Source organism: Megalops cyprinoides, chromosome 12 (assembly GCF_013368585.1).
Source record: "Megalops cyprinoides isolate fMegCyp1 chromosome 12, fMegCyp1.pri, whole genome shotgun sequence".
NCBI lineage: Eukaryota > Metazoa > Chordata > Actinopteri > Elopiformes > Megalopidae > Megalops > Megalops cyprinoides.
The window spans coordinates 6734233-6749129 of NC_050594.1; the positions used below are offsets into that span (position 1 = coordinate 6734233).

Here is a 14897-nt window from a genome sequence, read left to right on the forward strand (position 1 = left end):
CCAGTGATCAGTATGGTGAGCCATACGGTGGCTTGGTTGTTCTGGGTGTGGGCCTGGCCCCTGTGTGGAATCTGTCTCAGTGGGGCTTGGATTGCTGTCCAGTTTGATCAATAGTCAGTCAGTGTGTCTATCCATCTGGGAGCCCCAGGGATGTAATTAGCACTCCCGATGCATTGCAGTTAGATCCGTTCCAGGTTTTACGAGAAGCAGGATTGTGTACTGAGGTGAGGCAGCCCTGTACAGTAACCTGCTCCTGGTAAAACCTGAAATGGCTCAGGCGCCTGTGCGTTGGGAGCGCTGCTTCCATCCCTGCGGCCCGGATCTGCTTTTTGAACGTGTTTTTGAAGCAAAACAGACCCTTCACCTGAATCCTGAAGATGACATGAGGAAAGTGTTTATTCTTGTTTGAGATGTGGGGATTTCTAATGAGCCTTAATGATGAGCAACTGGAGCAGAAAGCAAATCCAGTGTAGTGGCCTGGAACAGGAGCGATCCAGGGATTTAGGCAGGATTGGCTGGGGCACAGATTTCCAGAATGAACCATGGTTTCTGCAGGAATTGGGTTAAAGGAGTAAGAGACATGTATCATTCTAAAGTGCCAACCCCCTCACCGCCCCACCCCACACACACGCACATACACACACAGACACATGCATACAAACACGAACAAAATCCAGTCAGTGCATTCAGGTTAGTTCATCATATTACATTGACTGACAATGCATTCCTTCAATCAAATATTATTTGAGCGTTTACCTACGTGGTTAATACAAGATGGGTTGTCTCACCTAGTCTTTCAGCCACGCACTTGGTCTGACCTCACAGGCTAATCATTGACTGTGTGCCTGCATATAATAACACCTTGATTACGTGGGAGGCAGCGTGGAGCCGAGGTGCAGGAGCTGGACTTGCAATCAGGATTGAAATTACGGGTGTGTCACTGGCATTTTGCCCCCAAACGGAGCACTTGACCTGACAGGCCTCGGGTAAATGCCAAACCATATAAACGGGTAACATAAGCATAAGGCCACTGCAACTTTCCTCTGAAGAACTTTGTAAAATCTGTGATGTGAGCTTCTCCTCATAAGTTTTGAAAGTTGAATTGCTTTCCACGAGAGATGTTTTCTCCTTTGTCGTGTGCTAGGAGCTTACCCACTGTGCACGCCTACTGTTACCTCAAGCTTTGCCTTGGAGTTCAAAATTAGTTTTTTAGCAATAGCAGTTTTGTTGAGGTTGCTCAATTCTTTCAAATTTTACAGATAATGGTGTTTGCTGGATTTCATGTAACTGATTAATTTGGACAGCTGCATTTAAATAAATCATAACATCCACCAGTAATGTTCAGCATGGCTACTTGTTTGATTTAAAATAAACGAATAAAAAATAGGAAATAATATTAAAGATGAAATAAATATGTCAGATAGTAATGACTGAGAATAAATAATAATTGAAAAGATATTTTATACAAACATCAATGTGCAGTAGTTGTGAATAGATGCTGAAATGTTTGAATTTAAGTTAAACTATATAACATAAAAATAATATATAACATAAGTATATAATGTTCTAATATTTATTTAATGTTGTTCTGTACCAAGTCACTTTAAATGTACTGTTTCTTTCTACATTTTTCCTATTCTCTTGAATATGCATTCATTCACAGGTTCAGCCCTTTCCGTGCCCAGGCCCATATGGTATGAATGAGTCTTCAAATGAAATTCTGATCTCATACGTCACCCAGATACAGAACACCTTGTTACCTGCTGTATGACTTTATTCAACACTGGCAGCCCTGTCGTAAAGGCAGTGATATGACCATGTTCCTGTACTTTATTGTAGACATTCACTGTTTGTACCATTAGACACAAAGCTCACATGTTCACCGTTACGATGGATATAAATTGGATTTATTTAGACCGTATGTATATGGTCAGTCCAATCATGGTATAAATAAATCATATCTGATGCATAGGGTGTGCAGGTTCTTTTCCTAAAACTAAAACTGCAGTCCTTTATGGAAATGAAATGCATTGCAATGAGATATATTGTGGCTGTCTAAATCCTCGGTGAGTTTATTGTAGCCTTGCTGTGTTTAATTTATTTTCTCGCATTGTGCTCTGCCATCCTCAGGGCTGTAACAAACTTGCTCTTGCATGCAAAGTCAAAAACAAATCCCCCCTCCCTGTCGTTTTGCTCCATAGCCCAAGATGAAGATCTGGCGCCCCTCTCCCACAAACCGCGGGATCCAATTTACGGTTGCCAGTGCAGAGAGGCGTAGAAAACTCCTCGGCCCCCTTCGCTACCCCCCGAGCCGCAACACTTGTTCCCCCGGTTTGTACAAGTATGGCTGCATCTGCAGCTAATCCCCGCGGTTTGGGTCTGGTGAATGCAGGGGGATTTGAGCTGTCAGCGTCTCCTTGTTTTCTCCTCCCCACCCCGCCCTCCCACCCCCTATCTGTGTGGTTCTGAATGGGGGATCCTGCCAAAATCTGTGCCCCCCTACATGGCAGAGGGAGCGTGTCGGTGGCGGCTCCGCTAAGCCGCGGTAAACCCGGCAGCCGATCCGCAATGGCGGTCTGACACGCCACGGCGCCAGCGTGGAGATTTGCGAGCGTTCCAGCGTAGACTGGCCGGCCAAATGAGTCAAAATCGTGACATTCATTTGCTCTGTCTGCTGGTTTCGCAAAATGAATTTCCCTTCATTCGTTTGTGTTCGCAGGTGAATACAGAGCTGTATTTCGGTGTATGTCAATAAAAAAATCGCTAGTGTGTGCGTGTGTGTGGCCGCACAGGTTAACCCCTCACACCAGTGTATGATTTTTGCGGGTTTGGTCAGAAATACGGCTGCATCCCAGTACAGACTGTGGTTTTTCACTGCCATCGCTGTCACCATGTGAATTTTTCTGTTTGCCATGATCAGCAAGATTGGTGAAATTTCTACCTAGCCATTGTGGGAGCCTATGTGCCAGCATTTTGGTATGATAACACAGTATTATAAATACAGCTATCTTGCAGCTGTTCTGTATGTTGACCAGTTGCACTTCATACATAAGGTCTTGTTCTGCCATTGTTGAAGCTGGGGGTGTTCTGATTGGTTGTGAAGAGGTGTGGCCTATCATCACCACTTCGTGTTACCAAACAGAACCACCTGGACAAGGCAGTCAGAGGTTGGAATGAACAGAGGGGGGCTGAATATCTGACCATAATATAGAAAGCCTGTGGCAATGGTGTGACCGTGAGGTAAGGGGGCGGCTGGGAGAAACGGCGTTTGAGCTCAGGTGACCCTGTGTGACTGAGGCGTATCGGCAGAGGCACGGGTACCCCACGCCTCGCCGGTTTAGGGCCAGGTGTTACCACTGCGATTCGGAGCCATTAATAAAATGTGGGACAGCGCCATGCAGACGGCTCAGCCAATTGATATTTTAGGTTGCCTGGCAACAGCTGGTGCCGTCGCCAGTTTGCAGCAGACAGTTTAAAAAAAAAAAAGGAAGGAAGGGGATTTTTGCTGGCAAGTCTGTACACTGTCTTTTGTTCGTACTCAGCCCCCCCCCCCCCCCCCCCCAACCTTCGGATAATTATTAAGTTTTTTTACGCTGTTGTCCCGTTTAAGATTCTTTTTATTTCTACCCGCATGTGCCGGCTTGTTTGACTCATTTGAGACTTTGGTCATGAAAAGCTGAGGATGAGATGAGGTGGTTACGTATGAAGACGAGGAGCAATCGGCACTTATTACAGAGTGTCACTCTACTGGAGCTGTCACTGTCACATAAAACAGCCGAGCCTCAGCACAGTGCCTTTGAATTACATTTGCACGAAACAGAGGCTCAACTACATCAAAAGATAAACCCCCCTCATCGCATTAAAAACCCAGCACAAGTGTGTCATTCATGTTCAGGTTGGGGATGTGCAAAAAAAAAGTTCTCATCAGGCTGACAAAGTTTTGGTCTAATTCCAGTCTATAATTTTTTCTTTTTGCTTTATTGTGTACCAAGACGAACCTTTCCATGCGAAGTGTGAAGTTTGCAGTTTTTGTAATTTATTTGTCCATTCAATAGCTGATAGCAGAAACTAAATAAAAAGTTGTCTTTCTTTGTAAGGCTGAACAGTCACTGTCTGTGATGGGTATTGGAGTTTTACCAATGTGTCATTCCCTGTAGCTATTTTTTGTAATTTTGGCCCAAAACTGTATCGATCAATAATTTTGAAGTAGCATGTGCTATTTCAACAGCTTGACACCAAAGTTTTGTTGTGAGTGCATATGCCAGGACTAGACTCTCCAGCCACAACGCTAACCTTAACCATTATGAGCTAAACAGCAAAAAGACTACCACTTACAGGCAATTCTGCCTGGAGCACTCCAACAGTCAGTTGAGTACATATAGTATAGGGTTTTGTGGCCTAAGTTTTATGCACATGCCCTGTTCAACAAAACCAAGTGCAGGTTCTGAACAAAATCTGACCTGTTGTGTGTTTGCAGTAGCAGTACAGTTCTATATCTACAATAGCTCTTTGAGGTAAGTCTTGCGAATTGTGACTGGCTGACCTTGAGCTATCGGCCTAAGTATAACAAACCTCATTACGAGAGCTGGATACTAGAGTCTGCACTCCTTATGCTAATTGGTACATAATTGCAGGGGATCTTGTCTTAGGCACTAGAGGTAAAAGAGAGGCAGAGTTACAGCTACATGAATTAGCTTACAGATATATGAAAATAACAGCTATGTATCTGGAATAAATTAACATAGCATTGGCTTTATTGTGAAAAGATGCCCTGCTGTTTAAGAGGGGAGGGTGGGCCTACAATAGACTAACTTTAGGAACAGTTAATTTGTAATTTTGAATCTCGGCCAGACCATTAAAAAATGCAATGATTTGTTGGCAAAGCTCTGGGAATGATTAGTGAAGTGGTTCTATAAACCTGGAGAAAGGACGGCTATGTTTTCCTGTTCAATTATTGAAAATAGTGTCCCTTGAAGCAAAGAGCATTGTGTTCTTGTATAGTCTAGCCTCTAAGTGCAGTAATTACAAACCTCAGCAGCATGCAGTCTTTGATTGCATCTCCAGTAATTATTATTAGTAACTCCTAGAGGTGATATGGTTGGCTTGCTGTATGCAAGTACATAACAGCCCCATAACATGGCCAGAAGGCCAGGAAACTTTCGCAGATCATAGGTCACTAACGCTTTGAGCTGAACTTGTATATTTCACATTTCTCTGAGAATATTGTAATATACAAAGTGGCAGGCAGAGATTGAGATCAGAGATTAGAGATCGAGTCCTTCGCTGCTGCTCTCATCAGCGGACATTAGAGGAACAGTGTGTCCTAATTTGCTCCATAAACAGGGTCTCCACCAGTTCTAGGTTCCATCACCATCACATTGTCATTTCATTGTCACCTTGTCACATGCGATCGCATCACTTCCTGGCTCGGCGGAGTAGGGTCGGAGCAGGGGTGGCGTAGCGTTAAACCATGCTAACTCCCAGAGCCTTTGTAACTAATTGCAAACTAATTCACCCCTGTATGTTGTTGTTTTGCTGATTGCTGATAATAGCACTGCCCCACTTGCATTTTCTTTGTGGTGGTGACATTCTTCTAAAGCCTAAAGCACGGGGACGGAGGTCCTCATCAGAATTCCAGTCTTTGATTGATTGGATCTACAATGATTATTAATAATTTCTAGAGATAATATGATTGACTTGCTGAATATAAGTATGGAACAGCCTATGACATTGCCAGAGGGCCAAGGAACTTTCACAGATCATAGGTCACTAACCCTTTGAACTGAATTTGTATATTTCACACTTCTCTGAGAATATTCCAATCTACAGATGGCAGGCACTCATCAGCCAGAGATCAAGGCCTTTACTGTTGCTCTCATCAGCGGTCATTAGATTTGAAAGCAGCACTGAAGAACAGTGTGTCCACCAGTTCTAGGTTCTCTGGGTCCCTTAATGTCAAGTTGTTAACTAATCAAATTAAAGCACTCAAAAAAAAAAAAGTGTACTTTCCAGCCTTAGCAGTCCGTTTGTGTCACGTCACCATCACATTGTCATTTCATTGTCACCTTGTCACATGCGATCGCATCACTTCCTGACTCGGTGGAGTAGGGTCGGAGCAGGGGTGGCGTAGCGTTAAACCGCGGCGGCTCCCAGAGCCTTTCGCTCCCCCCCCCCCCCCTCCCTGGGCTGCTCTGGGTGCTGCACTGAAAAGGTTTTGATCACAGCAGTGGTCGTTTCTTATGTATCAGAGCTTTATCTCCGTGTAGCCCCTGAGGAAGTGTTGTCATCCAGATAATACGGCACTGATTGCATTTTTTAGCACATTTTCTGCTGCAAAAAGTCTACAGGGGCCTTGGTGTAAACTGACAAATGTGGGGATTTAAGTGGACAAATATACAGTATCCGTCAGGGCCGTTGTGTCTTTTTTTTTCATCTAATAAGCATACAATTTACACAAAAAAACACTGCTACTGAGATGAAAGAAATTTGGTTCCTTTTTAAATCAAATGAAGTCCTTCATTATTCATTTATGTGTTCTCTGCTGTGGGGAGTGATGATATTTTTGTAATGCGAATTAAAGCCAGCAATACCCAAGGCTTTGTGTGCGTCTTCACACGTTGAGGGATCTGTGCGACATCACACACACTCACAGTCTGTCTCACACACTCGCAGATGCACACAAGCACACCACACTGACATACTCACATATGCACATACCTGCACACACACACCACTCTCACAAATGTACATACGCACACACACACTCTTTTCCTTACATACATAGGCATTATCATTCTTATCCTTACACATGCACTCACATCCACACAGACAGACAGCATTACTCTCTCCCTCTTGCTCTATCCCTGTAACACACACACACACACACACACACACACACACCCAGATTACATGTTTCACAGATCATAATTTTCTCTATCTGTTCCTGTCTCCACCACTCTCCCTCTCCCTCTCTTTCTCTCTTCCAGCATGTCACTGCTGAACCATGACTGCAGGCCCAACTGTGTGATGTTGTTTGAGGGAAGGATTCTGCACCTCCGGGCCATCAGGGATATCCAGCCAAATGAGGAGGTAACCGCTGAGGCCACACCCCCCACACCATACATCCACTCAGAGGAGAGGCATGGCCATCCAAAGCTCAGGCATTCCACCAGCTGAGTTTACTTCACTGTAGCACATTTTACTGGGAATCACTGCAGGGGACCTTACTCCACTTGCTGTAGGTTTTAGAAAAATTACATTACATTACATGCATTTAGCACTCTTATCCAGAGCGACTTCCAGCACAGTAGAACATAAATATATCCAGTTAAATGAGCAACAGTGTCAGACCAGGCTAACAACACTTTTGGACCAGTGAGTGTGAGCATAATGCCATTCAAGCCCTACTACAAGTTAACGAGTGAATCTGACTTGGCTATGGACAACTACAATGCGATACATCAATCACTAGAACACAGAATCCAGAATACATCATAACACTACACATAAAATAGCCATCAACAATACTAGAGGTAGCAGGTGTTAGGGGGCAGGGATTGAAATAGATGCCACCACCTCAGAGAAAATGCAAGTGCCCTCTTGTAAGTGAGCCAGTGCTATAACAAGAAATCAGCAGAACAACAGCATGTAGGGGTGAATTAATTTACAGTTAGTTCATACTGAAAATAATCTCACATTTAAATCAAATGAGTTGTTAACGCTGCATAAACATGTGAACCCTCTCTTCGCACACTCCCCTGTGTCTAAAACTTTCTCTCCTTACATTACATTCATTACAACCATTCTGTCTCCTTCACATCAGTCTAGTTCATTAAAGCCAGCTCATTTCCTGAGTGTGCACTTCCCTGATGAGTTTTTGCGAGGCGCGGGGGGTATCAATAGCAGACCCCAGCTCCTTCTGCTTGTGAAACTAAAATAAGCAGGAGAATCCTGTTCTCCCAGACGCGTCATTCTTCACCACAAGCTCTTGGTCTTTTTTTCTTCCCGAAACGTTGCTGGCCACTCCGCCGGGGCCGTGCTTTTATTCAGCCACCTGGGGTGTGCAGAGTGGAAATGAAAAAGGGCACATTCCGTATGAGTGCAGTAATGAGAACCGAGAGCGTGATGTGCAGCGGAGGCCATTGTTTCTCATCTGCTCGCACTCATAGACACAGACATCCACTTAAACACACTCTCTCTCCCTCTCTCTCTCTCTCTCTCTCCCTCTCTCTCTCCCTCTCTCTCTCTCTCTCTCTCTCTCCCTCTCTCTCTCTCTCTCCCTCTCTCTCTCCCTCTCTCTCCCTCTCTCTCTCTCTCTCCCTCTCTCTCTCCCTCTCCCTCTCTCCCTCTCCCTCTCTCTCTCTCCCTCTCTCTCTCTCCCTCTCCCTCTCTTTCTCCCTCTCTCTCTCTCCCTCTCTCTGTCCCTCTCTCTCTCTCTCTCTCTCTCTCTCTCTCTCTCTCTCCCTCTCTCTCTCCCTCTCCCTCTCTCTCTCTCTCTCTCCCTCTCTCTCTCTCTCACACTCACACTCACACACACACGTCCTCACTCATACAGTCCCTCTCCTCTTCTCATACACACACACAGATATCCAGGTGTATGAATTGTCTGTGTTCTCATACAGGCATGGACGTGCACACCAGATACAACCTATACACTTTAAATCTCAAACGGGGCCCTCTGGTGGGGCAGGAGTGTGGTTCAGTGGTAAGAAGCAGGGCTTGTAAACAAAAGGTTGCTGGTTCAGTTCCCCACTGGGATACTGCTGTTGTACCCTTGGGCAAGGTACTTAACCCATAATTGTCTCAGTACATATCCAGCTGTATAACTGGATAAAGCTGCTCTGAATAAGAGCGTCTGCTAAATGACAATAATGTAATGTAATGGCTGAAAAACGGTACTGAGCTGCACAGCTAACACCATGACAGCCCCCTTCACCATCCTGTAGTCTTGTGATCGATCCTTGTTAGCTCAGCTGGTGCTGTAGCAAATTCCAGCTTGTCTTTAGTCTGCAGCGTGTCCAGGAAAAGCCATACTCGTATCTCCATTCTGTAACTGCGCTCTAAAAGGGCAGAAATTCAAAGAAAGAGCAAAGAATAAGGTGAGGGATGATTTAGACGAACGTTGTCACATCATTTTACAAAAATGTTGGTGGAGAAAAAAAGGACCTCCCATCATGCATAGCTGTAGATTTTCCTCTGAAACACGTCATTGTTGGAGACACAGTTAAAGGACATAGGAGGCACACACGTAGGGTTGGAGGCTCTGTGTGTCTGAGTGCGGCTGCTCTGTGATGCTCACCTGTGATCTTTTTCGCCCATCCCTCCCACCCCCCCACCCCAAGCTCACAATCAGCTACATCGACACACTGATGCCCAGCTCGGAGCGGAGGAAACGGCTGCAGGAACAGTACCACTTCCTGTGCCAGTGTCAGCAGTGTGCCACAGCAGACAGGGTGAGTGCACAGAATCGCTCTGACTCTCCCTCTCCTGTACTATACTCTAACTATACTGTATCATACTAAATGCTGTACTGCATTCTGCCGTGCTCTGCACTGTACTCTACCACACTGTTCTCAGCACTATACTATACTAAACCATGCTATGTGTTATGCTATACGATATTGTGTGTTACTGTCACAACATTATGTGCCTTTGATATACTGTGCTAGACTAGTCATGCTACTATACTAGACATACTAATCTATACTGTAGAACTATATCAGACATGTTTTATTTGCCTTCTCTCCTTCCTATCTCTGTTTTTTTTCTGTATCTCAGTGTTTCCCGCATCCTCCCTGCCTTCCCATCTCCATCAATCTTCCTTTCCTCTTTTTTCGAGTTCCCCCTCTGATTCTGTCCTGCTCCTCTCTGCATTTCCACAGCAATCCCTCAGTCTGTTGGCCCGTGAACTGCCCCTCCACACAGTTTCATTTCAGATTGCTTCATGAAATTGTCCAGTATTTAAACCCCAGAAATCTTGCACCTTAAGCTAGAATCATACCCCTACCTAGACTAACAAGCCCTCGTGCGGTGCGGTGCAGTGCAGTGATAAAGTGAATACTGAATTATGTTAATGCATTCCCTACTTCCATAGACTATAACTTCATATCTCACAACAAGACTCCTTTTAAATTCCACAATTTCATGTGCTGTACAATATGTATGAGGTATTGCTTTGATAACTGAGTCAGCCCTCCTACTGATAGCTGCAGAAGTAGCGGTAACAAAGGCTCAAAAGCTGTTGCTGGGTGGAGGTGCGAAGTTCAGAGAAGTAAATTATGCCAGGAGAGCAATACATCCAGATTCTTTTATATTATAGAATATTATATATATATTTATATTTATATTTAAAAATAAAAAATATAAATATTTATATTTATATTTAGGATATATACATCGCGTTACACAATATATCTGAGAGGCATTATAGAACGGAATATTGATATATTGCACACTGTAAAGCTGAGTAGTACTAAAGGCTAGTGTTGTCTGCTGTCCGTACAGACGTGCTTGTTTAGTTGTTTTTCACCTGAGGGAGAGGCTCATTCGAGTTGACTCTTCAGAAACTGACACTATGGATTTCTTCCTCAGTGCTCAGCATTGATTGGCAGATGGGGAAAATGTGGCAGATGCAATAGCCGGTTTGAAATTGGGTCTGAGGTGGAATTATCGCGGAGCAGAAGTCCCCTGTCTGTATTTCCAACTTCATTAAAAAAGGTCAATAAATTTGTCTGTCGCCTTTGGGTAGTAGTTCAATCTAGGGATCATCCACTGTTTGTTTTTTTTTTTTCGGTCCAATGCCAGTTGTGTTGTTTTGGTTAACATCAATGACCGATGAAAAGCCCAGTGTCTAGTTTAATGGTACTAAAAGGTTGATGACAGAAATATGAAGACAATGCAAAATAAGTGTTACAATATTCAATAAACAACTAAATTTCAGTAATCGCATAAAACTCAATCAGTAAAAAATGCACAAAACATTAGCAGTTGGCAAAAATGAGAAATGTTGTTTCTTTTAGGTTTTCCTTTGACTTGCTTTATGTTCATCTCCAAAACTACTGCTGTGGTCTAGTTGAGAATAACTGGATTGCTGAGCGGACTGCATTGGAAGCATTAGGCAGTGTCAACAGGGTAAGGGATGCATAATCTTGGCCTCTAGGGGGTGCCAGTGGTATCATAAGACAGAGGGAGCATTACTGGTCCACTATCTGCATCTGTTTGTCAGATACTAATAAAGTAGAAATGACCAATTTCAGGCAATGTAATCGGTAGAGCAAATATTTGTACCATCCCTAGTTTAATCATAGGAAAACAACTACATCCTACTGAAGCGATTAGGTTTTCTGCCTATAGCTGAGAAGATTTGCCCTAGTTTTACAGGGTTGGCATCTCCAGTTGGCATCCAGCAGTCTGCTGTGACAGCTATACCAAAAGGTCAGGTGTGGTAAACTTTTTCCCCTGTTCTGGAGTCTGATTGGTTAACAGGAGTCAGGTAGTGAGCACGCACTCATTTACGCCCCTAACGCTGCGAGCCTGTTCCAGTGACCTTCAGATGAAAGCAGCTCTTTGATTACCTTGTGGCCCGAGATGAGCTAAGCTGTGAGTGGTGACGGACGTGACAGGCACAGACTCAAAGTGACAGGTTGTTCAGGGGAAAAAAAAAGTCCCAAAAAAAAAAAAAAAAAAATCACCACAGGGCTCTGTCGCGGCTTTGCGTCAGCGGGTCAGTTCCATCATGTGACAGCCTCCGCAGAAACGCCCTAACCGATTCCTCCACATCATTATATTTCATACGGTCACGTCCCATGTTTAATGACGTGTGGTGAATGTGCGTATCATATTAATGACATCAGCGCGTGATGGATTGCCTGCCTTAATGCTGATTGGCTCATGACTGTTCCAAGCGTGGCAGGCTCTCTGCTGCAGGGCTGAGAGCTGCTTTGTAAAGCAGGGAGAAGATCTTAAACTGGGCTGCCTGTTTCACTCTTCCAAACAGAAACTCTTGCCAGCTGACAGCAGAAAACCACAACAGATTTCAATGTCATTTTCAGCTAAAACAGCACATTTAGGTACACATAGGTAGTTAGCAGTTTCCCAGTAGGTCTGCCTTTGCCACAAACATACATTGTTTTGTAAGTAATAACTATGCAGCTGCCATCTGTTCTTATTCTTATCAAAGAAACATGCAATTCATTATAGTTCGTTATATTCCCCCATTTTTTTTTATTAATTATTTTTTTTGCTAGGTATGCATGTCATTGGAATTCATGTGTGATTTACACACATTTGGATACATGGTATTGTGATTGCACATAACTAACTTTGCACAGCTCTCATTGCAAGCAGAATAACAATCATGACCAATCTGTACTCAGAGGAGAGTGGTGAATGCTGAAAACTGCAACCAGGAATGATGTGGCATACCTCAAACCTGAGAGCATTTCCCATCAGCCCCTCTGCCAGCACCCTCCACTCTGTTAGCCACGACCTGCTCTTCCCAGAAACACCCGACAACAAGAGGGATAATTAGAGGCTGAACGTGTGAAGGCCTTCGAGGCAGGGAGAGATAATCGCCACGGCGATGACAAGCATCCGCCTTCCAGTCACTCGTGACCACACGTGTTCACAGCAATGGCCGCTGTGATCGTTCGAACACCTGCTTTCACCTGCCCAGGTTGGGGGGGGTGGGGGGGTGGGAGGGGGGCTTTGGGAGCGAGTGATGAACAGCGTGGTCATGGGAACGTTGCCTGTTGTCTGTAAGTGTGACATGACACAGCAGCCTGTCCAGGGTACATGAATGGTCCATAAGGTCTGTAAACAGGCATATAGCCCATACAGCCATTCGTAGCCAAATGGTACATATACTCCCATATAGTTATAAGGGGGGCCCTTTTTTCTCAACCACATGACCTGCAGGGACGTAAACCTTTATTTTAATTGTTATCCTGCAGGGATTGCTGCAGGCATTGAATTACCAGTAGTGTTTAAACGTTCGGTGGTTACCTGACTAATTTTATAATTCGTGGCTAATTGTAACGTTCTTAAAAAAAAATTATAATAATAATTTTGTCTAGAGGGAGGAGGAAAGGAAAGGAGTCATGGAAGGAATGTCAAGAACTTCCGTGACAAAGCGCATGTCTCTGAGCAAAAGACTGCAGCACGTGCAGCTGAGTCCTGTAAGCTTTGAAAGGAAATTTTTAACCCTTTCTGGACACACAAAAAGATCTTGATCATGTGATTTTATGAAGAACGCATTGCTCTGGTCATTAAAGGTTTTCATGTTGGTCCTGTATGCAGTTTGACTTTTTTGTTTATTATGTCACAGCAACCGTATACAGTCACAGAACAGCAGTCACCATTTAGGATGTGTCTAAAACTGTCTGAAATCTGAATCATCAGACTGATTCAGTACGACACTGAATCAGCATAGTATAGCATAACATAGCACACTGCATAGTATCGTACAGCGAAGGATAGTATAGCATAGCATAGGGATTTTAATAATGTGACTGCACTTGTGTCGGACGATGCGACGAGCCAGCATATGATGACATCCTCTGAGGCTGTCTGCCAGCGCTCCTCTTCACACAAGTCTGCATTGTTCCGTCTTTATAAATAGTTGGACTGAATTTAGCACATAAGTGTTGGAATCTAAAATCGCTGTCATTTGTGCTTAATTGGTGGTAATTAATTCATCAACTTCGATGAGGGGAGATGCAATTGAATAACAAGTGGGTTTGAAAAAGGGCAGTACTGACCTCCTGGTGAGAGAGGACTGAAGTACCTGTAAGAAAACAAGCTGAGGAAATCTGAAGACTCTGGTAGAGGTGGATTATATACCTCCAAGCCGTGTCTGTGAAGCGATGTTCTATTACAGTTTTCTTCCATTACATCATTCACTTCTACATGAATGCATGAATATCCCACTGGTACTAGTACTTGTAAATTAGTGACCTTGTAAATGTAAGCTTCTTGGCTCGTACTTGTAGTATTATCTCTTACATTGTATTTGTAGCACGTTTTTGCTTAGGTAGTATAGCAGCACTTCATTGTCTGAGTAACTGTATTTGATATATGTAACCTTAGATGAGATTAGTTCTGTCCAGCTACACTGACCTTGTGCTCAGCCTCAGCACTATCTGCATTGTATGACCTGTACACATCTTGTCCTTGTGCCTGTTGTTTGCCCACTATATACACTTTTGTACGTCACTTTGGATGAAATCGTCTGCTAAATGAATAAATGTAAATGTACGAGTATAGTACCATATATCAGGGCATAGTACAGTATAACATAGCGCAGCACTGCACAGAATAGCACAGCAAAAGATAGCATAGCATCATATAGTACAAAAAAGGATAGTGTAGGATGGTATAGTATAAAGTTATGAATATCGCCATCTGTAATACATCATGCCAAGGTGTCTCACGGTCTGCGTGTGGTCTGAGTCTGATGGAAATAAAGCTTGAGGAGAACTGGTCTAGAACAACATCTGAGGGAGGAAAAAAAAAAACTTGGACGCTTCCTGTCTCATCAGTAGCTTTCTCATTCGTCGTGTGATTCAGCGTCTTCAGTCTGTCTGCTGACCCTCGGAATCCCCCTATAATAGTGCCGGGACTGGGTCTGGGCTCTGACAAAGCGGGTTTGATTGCTGTCTGACAGCTGAGCTCCATAAATCTGCACAGCCGCCTAAGAGCCCAGAGCTCAGACACATCTCGAGACGCAGGGGAAAGGAGGGGGAATTTCACAGGCCACAGCGGGGCACCTGGGCTGCCATCGGTAATGGAGGAGTGTGAAGAAGGAGGAGATTTGGTCAGGCCCTTCTGGGGAGGGTAGCGTCAGGCACTGTGTGTACGTGCGTGCGTGTGCGTGTGTTTGTGAGAGAGATAGATAGAAT

General features: G+C 44.1%; 1 protein-coding gene across 1 annotated transcript in view; it reads left to right on the top strand.

Moving 5' to 3' along the window:
- smyd3 (SET and MYND domain containing 3) overlaps positions 1-14897 on the top strand; it is a 184222-nt gene that overhangs the window by 141346 nt on the left and 27979 nt on the right. The window contains exons 7-8 of the mRNA XM_036542839.1: positions 6987-7089; positions 9342-9452. Of these exons, the coding sequence (XP_036398732.1) occupies positions 6987-7089; positions 9342-9452 (214 nt within the window). The remainder of the gene's footprint in view (positions 1-6986; positions 7090-9341; positions 9453-14897) is intronic.